This window comes from Oncorhynchus clarkii, chromosome 22, assembly GCF_045791955.1.
Source record: "Oncorhynchus clarkii lewisi isolate Uvic-CL-2024 chromosome 22, UVic_Ocla_1.0, whole genome shotgun sequence".
Classification (NCBI taxonomy): Eukaryota; Metazoa; Chordata; class Actinopteri; order Salmoniformes; family Salmonidae; genus Oncorhynchus; species Oncorhynchus clarkii.
The window spans coordinates 2,830,827-2,839,175 of NC_092168.1; the positions used below are offsets into that span (position 1 = coordinate 2,830,827).

General features: G+C 42.4%; 1 protein-coding gene across 3 annotated transcripts in view; it reads right to left on the minus strand.

The window, feature by feature from the left end:
- LOC139380305 (transmembrane O-mannosyltransferase targeting cadherins 4) overlaps positions 1-7,999 on the minus strand; it is a 43,843-nt gene extending 35,844 nt beyond the window's left edge. For 2 of the 3 annotated variants that reach the window (XR_011628434.1, XM_071122895.1), the window contains exons 1-3: positions 7,542-7,733; positions 7,118-7,321; positions 3,437-3,552 (exon numbers count right to left, since the gene is read on the minus strand). Coding sequence is in view for 2 of the 3 variants with exons in the window: in XM_071122895.1 (XP_070978996.1) it covers positions 3,437-3,552; positions 7,118-7,279 (278 nt within the window). In the remaining variant the exon portion in view is untranslated. Of the gene's footprint in view, positions 1-3,436; positions 3,553-7,117; positions 7,322-7,541 lie in introns of all 3 variants that reach the window. The other variant, XM_071122896.1, reaches the window with a different exon arrangement.
- Between the last annotated feature and the right edge of the window lie 350 nt (positions 8,000-8,349).

Below are 8,349 nucleotides of genomic sequence, written 5' to 3' on the forward strand. Positions count from 1 at the left end.
ATATACGCTGCACCGGCAAGACAGAACAGCACGCTCCGGTAAAATGAGGGGTGGGCGGTCTGTGCATATTTGTAAACAACAGCTGGTGCATGAAATCTATGAAAGTCTCTAGATTTTGCTCACCTGAAGTAGAGTATATTGTGATAAATTGCAGGCCACACTACTTGCCTAGAGAGTGTTCAGCAATACTGTTCGTGGCTGTTTATGTACCACCACAGACAGATGCTGGCACTAAGACCGTACTCAGTCAGCTGTATAAGGTAATAAGCAAACAGGAAACCACTCATCCAGAGGTGGTGCTCCTAGTGGCCAGAGACTTTAATGCAGGGAAACTTAAATCAGTTCTACCAAATTTCTATCAACATGACAAATGTGCAACCAGAGGGAAAACAATTCTAGATCACCTGTACTCAACACACAGAAAAGTGTACAAAGCTCTCCCTCGCCCTCCAATTGGTAAATCCGACCACAACTCTATCCTCCTGATTCCTGCTTACAAGCACAAATGAAAGCAGGAAGCACCAGTGACTCGGTCTATAAAAAAAGTGGTGCTAAACTACAGTACTGTTTTGCTATCACAGACTGGAACATGACCCGGGATTCTTCCGATGGCATTGAGGGGTACACCACATCAGTCACTGGCTTTATCAATAAGTGCATCGAGGACGTTGTCCCCACAGTGACTGTACATACATACCCCAACCAGAAGCCATGGAATACAGGCAACATTCGCACTGAGCTAAAGGGTAGAGCTGCCGCTTTCAAGGTGCGCGACTCTAACCCGGAAGCTTACAAGAAATCCTGCTATGCCCTGCGATGAACCATCAAACAGGCAAAGCCTCAATACAGGGCTAAGATTGAATCATATTACACCAGCTCCGACGCTCGTCTAATGTGGCAGGGCTTTCAAACTATTACAGACTACAAAGGGAAGCACAGCCACGAGCTGCCCAGTGACACGAGCCTACCAGACGAGCTAAATCACTTCTATGCTCGCTTCGAGGCAAGCAACACTGAGGCATGCATGACAGCATCAGCTATTCCGGATGACTGTATGATCACGCTCTCCGTAGCCGACGTGAATATGACCTTTAAACAGGCTAACATACACAAGGCTGCGGGGCCAGACGGAATACCAGGACGTGTGCTCCGGGCATGACCAACTGACAGGTGTCTTCACTGACATTTTCAATTACCCTGATTGAGCCTGTAATACCAACATGTTTCAAGCAGACCACCATAGTCCCTGTGCCCAAGAACACAAAGGCAACCTGTCTAAATGACTACAGACCCGTAGCACTCACGTCCGTAGCCATGAAGTGCTTTGAAAGGCTGGTAATGTCTCACATCAACACCATTATCCCAGAAACCCTAGACCCACTCCAATTTGCATACCACCCAAACAGATCCACAGATGATGCAATCTCTATTGCACTCCACACTGCCCTTTCCAACCTGGACAAAGGAACACTTATGTGAGAATGCTACTCATTGACTACAGCTCAGCGTTCAACACCATAGTACCCTCAAAGCTCATCACTAAGCTAAGGATCCTGGGACTAAACACCTCCCTCTGCAACTGGATCCTAGACTTCCTGACGGGCCGCCCCCAGGTGGTGAGGGTAGGTAGGTGCATGCGCAGTCCCTTCCTGTACTCCCTGTTCACCCACAACTACATGGCCAGGCACGACTCCAACACCATCATTAAGTTTGCAGACGACAAAAGTGGTAGGCCTGATCACCGACAATGACGAGACAGCCTATAGGGAGGAGGTCAGAGACGTGGTAATGTGGTGCCAGCATAACAACCAAGACAAAGGAGTTGATTGTAGACTACAGGAAAAGCTGTAGTGGAGCAGGTTGAGAGCTTCAAGTTCCTCGGTGTCCACATCAACAACAAACTATCATGGTCCAAACACACAAAGACAGTCGTGAAGAGGGCACGACAACGCCTATTCCCCCTCAGGAAACTAAAAAGATTTTGCATGGGTCCTGAGATCCTCAAAAGGTTTTACAGCTGCAACATCATGAGCATCCTGACTGGTTGCATCACTGCCTGGTACGGCAATTGCTCGGCCTCTGACCGCAAGGCACTACAGAGGGTAGTGCGTACGGCCCAGTACATCACTGGGGCAAAGCTGCCTGCCACACAGGACCTCTACACCAGGCGGTGTCAGGCCCTAAAAAAAGACCCCAGCCACCCCAGTCATAGACTGTTCTCTCTACTACCGCATGGCAAGCGGTACCGGAGTGCCAAGTCTAGAACAAAAAGACTTCTCAACAGTTTTTCCCCCAAGCCATAAGACTCCTGAACAGGTGATCAAATGGCTACCCGGACTATTTGCATTGTGTGCCCCCCTCCCAAACCCTCTTTTTACACTGCTGCTACTCTCTGTTAATCAGATATGCATAGTCACTTTAACTATACAATTCATGTACATACTACCTCAATTGGGCCGACCAACCAGGCTCCTGTCAGTACATTGGCTAACCGGGCTATCTGCATTTTGTCCCACCACCCACCAACCCTTCTTTTCCACTACTGCTACTCTGTTCATCATATATGCATATATGTATATAGCCTGTCTTTTTACTGTTGTTTTATTTCTTTACCTACCTATTCTTAACCTAACACCTTTTTTGCACTATTGGTTAGAGCCTGTAAGTAAGCATTTCACTGTAAGGTCTACACATGTTGTATTCGAACCTGGACAGACGATTTCTAAGCGCAATGCTCTTGAGCACTCGGCAGTCCCATTATGTGAGCTTGTGTGGCCTACCACTTTGCGGCTCAGCCGTTGTTGCTCCTAGATGATTCCAATTCACAATAACAGCACTTACAGTTAACCGGGACAGCTCTAGCTGGGCAAAAATGTGATAAACTGCTTTGATAGCAAAGTGGCATCCTATGACAGTGCCACGTTGAAAGTCACTAAGCTATTCAGTAAGGCCATTCTACTGCCAATGTTTGTCTATGGAAATTGCATGGCTGTGTGCTCGATTTTATACACCTGTCAGTAAGGGTTGTGGCTGAAATAGCCGAATCCACTAATTTGAAGGGGTGTCCACATACTTTTGTATATACAGTGTATGTCAGGTGAAAATAAAATGTTGAGATCCTGAAACCAGTCAAAGTAACATACCGTACATATTCATTGCCTATCAATTACAATTCTATTGAGAAGAATAGCACTTGGGACCCACCTCTGAAATCCTCACAGAGAACCAAATTGTGTTTTCAACAATTATCCATGAATACATTCCAAGGTCATCTTGGCATTATGTTCTTTATTCATCCTAACAACTTTTGTAGAGGCAGCTATGATCCTACTTTTAGATCTGTCCGTCTTTCTGTATATTGACAGAGCTACCTTGCGGAGTGTTGTGAGTACGCACATGAGTTCATGCATGTGTGTATGTCATATGTGTATCCTACCTAAAAGTGAGGACAGTGAGCGGCCTGTAGGACTTGTGGCTGTTGTTGCTGCTCAGGTTACTTCCCCAGAAGTCATTTCTCCAGATGTTGTTGAGAGGCGTGGATGGGATCAGGTCCTGCGGGAGACACATCCGAAAAGAGATGTGACAAAAACAACTTTAGATGCCTAGGGACATATATTTTATTTTTTACGCATACATTGATGTGTGCATGTACAACTTGGAATATGACATACAGTTGATGTCAAAAGTTTACATAGACAAACACATTTAAAACACAGTTTTTCACAATTTCTGAAATTTAATTTGAGTAAAAATTCCCTGTCTCAGGTCAGTTAGGATCACCACTTTATTTTAAGAATGTGAAATGTCAGAATAATAGTAGAGTGATTTCAGCTTTAATTTATTTCATCACATTTCCAGTGGGTCAGAGGTTTACATACACTCAATTAATATTTGGTAGCATTGCCTTTCTATTGTTTAACTTGGGTCAAACGTTTCGGGTAGCCTTCTACAAGCTTCCCACAATAAGTTGGGTGAATTTTGGCCCATTCCTCCTGACAGAGCTGGTGTAACAGAGTCAGGTTTGTAGGCCTCCTTGCTCGCACACGCTTTTTCAGTTCTGCCCAGAGGTTTTCTATAGGATTGAGGTCAGGGCTTTGTGATGGCCACTCCAATACCTTGACTTTGTTGTCCTTAAGCCATATTGCCACGACTTTGGAAGTATGCTTGGGGTCATTGTCCATTTGAAAGATCCATTTGCAACCAAGCTTTAACTTCCTGACTGATGTCTTGAGATGTTGCTTCAATATATCCACATAATTTTCCTACCTCACGATTAGAGGTCAACCGACTAATCGGAATGGCCGATTAATTGGGGCCGATTTCAAGTTTTCATAACAATCGGAAATCTATATCTTTTTTTTTTACACCTTTATTTAACTAGGCAAGTCAGTTAAGGACACATTCTTATTTTCAATGACGGCCTAGGAACGGTGGGTTATCTGCCTTGTTCACGGGCACAACGACAGATTTTTACCTTGTCAGCTCAGGGATTCAATCTTGCAACCTTACAGTTAACTAGTCCAACGCTCTAACCACCTGCCTTACATTGCACTCCACAAGGAGCCTGCCTGTTACGCGAATGCAGTAAGAAGCCAAGGTAAGTTGCTAGCTAGCATTAAACTTATCTTATAAAAAAAAATCAATCAATCATAATCATGGTTGATGATATTACTAGTTTATCTAGCGTGTCCTGCGTTGCATATAATCGATGCGGTGCGCATTCGCAAAAAAGGACTGTCGTTGCTCCAACGTGTACCTAACCATAAACATCAATGCCTTTCTTAAAATCAATACACAGAAGTATATATTTTTAAACCTGCATATTTAGCTAAAAAGAAATCCAGGTTAGCAGGCATTATTAACCAGGTGAAATTGTGTCACTTCGCTTGCGTTCATTGCATGCAGAGTCAGGGTATATGCAACAGTTTGGGCCGCCTGGCTCGTTGCGAACTAATTTGCCAGAATTTACGTAATTATGACATAAAATTGAAGGTTGTGCAATGTAACAGGAATATTTAGACGTATGGATGCCACCCGTTAGATAAAATACGGAAAGGTTCCGTATTTCATTGAAAGAATAAACTTTTTGTTTTCGAGATGATAGTTTCCGGATTCGACCATATTAATGACCTAAGGCTCATATTTCTGTGTGTTATTATGTTATAATTAAGTCTATGATTTGATAGAGCAGTCTGACTGAGCGATGGTAGGCACCAGCAGGCTCGTAAACATTCATTCAAACAGCACTTTCGTTCGTTCTGCCAGCAGCTCTTCGCAATGCTTCAAGCATTGTGCTGTTTATAACTTCAAGCCTATCAACTCCCGAGATTAGGCTGGTGTAACCGATGTGAAATGGCTAGCTAGTTAGCGGGGTGCGCGCTAATAGCTTTTCAAACGTCACTCGCTCTGAGACTTGGAGTGGTTGTTCCCCTTGCTCTGCATGGGTAACGCTGCTTTAAGGGTGGCTGTTGTCGATGTGTTGCTGGTTCGAGCACAGGGAGGAGCGAGGAGAGGGACAGAAGCTATACTGTTACACTGGCAATACTAAAGTGCCTATAAGAGCATCCAATAGTCAAAGGTATATGAAATACAAATCGTATAGCGAGACATAGTCCTATAATTCCTATAATATCTACAACCTAAAACTTCTTACCTGGGAATATTGAAGACTCATGTTAAAAGGAACCACCAGCTTTCATATGTTCTCATGTTCTGAGCAAGGAACTTAAACGTTAGCTTTTTTACATGGCACATATTGCACTTTTACTTTCTTCTCCAACACTTTGTTTTTGCATTATTTAAACCAAATTGAATGTTTCATTATTTATTTGAGGCTAAATTGATTTTATTGATGTATTATATTAAGTTAAAATAAGTGTTCATTCAGTATTGTTGTAATTGTCATTATTACAAATTTTAAAAACGTAAAAATTGTCTGATTAATCGGTAATCGGTATCGGACTTTTTTGGTCCTCCAATAATCGGCATGGAAAAATCATATTGGGTCGACCTCTACTCATGATGCCATTTATTTTGTGAAGTGCACCAGTCCCTCTTGTAGCAAAGCACCCCCACAACATGATGCTGCCACCCCCGTGCTTCACGGTTAGGATGGTGTTCTTCGGCTTGCAAGCATCCTCCAAACATAATGATGGTCATTATGGCCAACAGTTCTATTTTTGTTTCATCAGACCAGAGGACATTTCTCCAAAAAGTATGATCTTTGTCACCATGTGCAGTTACAAACCGTAGTCTGCCTTTTTTATGGCGGTTTTGGAGCAGTGGCTTCTTCCTTGCTGAGCGGCCTTTCAGGTTATGTCAATATAGGACTCGTTTTACTGTGGGTATAGATACTTTGTACTTGTTTCCTCCAGCATCTTAACGAAGGTTAAGGGATTGATTTGTACTTCATCTCTAGGAGACAGAACGTGTCTCCTTCCTGAGTGGTATGACGGCTGCGTGGTCCCATGGTGTTTATACTTGCGTACTATTGTTTGTACAGATGAACGTGGTACCTTCAGGCATTTGGAAATTGCTCCCAAGGTTGAACCAGACTTGTGGAGGTCTTCAATTGTTTTTCTGAGGTCTTGGCTGATTTATTTTGATTTTCCCATGATGTAAAGCAAAGAGGCACTGAGTTTGAAGGTAGGCCTTGAAATACTTCCACAGGTAGTCACAGCCTATCAGAAGCTTCTAAAGTCATGACATAATTTCATGGAATTTTCCAAGCTGTTTAAAGGCACAGTCAACTTAGTGTATGTACACTTCTGACACACTGGAATTGTGACACAGTGAGTTAAGTGAAATAATCTGTCTGTAAACAATTGTTGGAAAAATTACTTGTCATGCACAAAGTAGATGTCCTAAAAAGTAGATGTCCAAAACTATAGTTTGTTAACAAGAAATTTGTGGAGTGGTTGAAAAACGAGTTTCAATGATTCCAATCTAGGTGTATGTAAACTTCCGACTTCAACTGTAAGTATACTCTGTACTGTATGCAGTATGTACTGTGGCTGTGAGGTTATTTTTAGCTGTTGAAATTATGCACACAATATAGACTTTGAATAGATCACGCTTTTATAGACACTGCATCCTTGTAGATTAAGTAGATTATTACCTTGTTATTGACAATGGCTTCAGAATCATCAAACACAAAGTCTCCATCATAGCTATTGATGAAGCAGAGCAGTGCCACTAGTGCCACAGCGATCTTGGCATGGAATGGGGAAAGCTTTGGTAAAGGTATCTGTTGGTCCCAATTAATTTCAGTCTGTGCCATGGTGCATAGGGTCTTTGGTCATGCTGCATCGTCACCTATTCCCTACAGGAAATGGGCATGGAATGGTGTGATAAGACTTTAGTGTTGGTGGCAGAATAACAATAGCCTACTCCTTACAGTATTTTTGTGGCTTTACCTTGTAGAAAATGAAGATATTGGTTGACTATTGTTATTTGTACAATATTACGATTATAGAAATATCCTCACATATCAGTCTGTTCTCAAACTACAGGAATTGTAGGGACACGCACGTAGAGCATACCTCATTATATTGGAAGGCGTTTTGGAGGACGAGCACGTAAGCACGAGTTCCATTGCAGCGGCTTGATAGTTAGCTAAAGCTGGCTGGCTAATCTTACCAAAGTAATTTAGTTTCAAGCATAATCAGAGCAACTGCTAATAAAGCCAATCATGTAGCCTTCAGGCAAACTAAAATTATTGCAAAGGTTGCCAAGTGAAATACTGCTCGCTAACTATTAGCCAGCTAACGTTAGCTGATACTGTTAGCCGGCTAGCGGCAACTAATGTGACTCCTACGTCTGCATATGCACCGAAAGAAAACACTCAAAAGGCGGCGAGAAATGCAGGTTGACCGTCACGTACAACGCTAACAATATGTCAACACTGTCTGTCTGTCTCTAGTAAATACACAACTCGCGACTGTATGCATGCCTGGTACTTCCTCGTTGGCTGGCGCGTGGAATTAGTTTGGATGGTGACGTAGGAAAGTGGATGTCACGTGACAACACAAGGGATGAAGAAGTGGCGATATCTAGTTCTATTTAGATGCAACTAACAGCTTAGATACATATATGAATAGATGTTTTACCAATAATGTATGTTTTGCAGTATCTTTCCTTTGAAGTTTTTGAACAATTGATGGTTCTTACATAGTCTATTAGCACCTGCAATTAATCTAAAAACAAAACTCAATTACCCTATACAAAGTCTAGTGGCATTTGGTCTCTGAATATAGGTCTTAGATTTTGGTATATGGATGTAAATAAGAATGCAGAGTATTTGACATTCTGAACATTGTTATGACATAACAGTCAGTTACCCTTTTACAG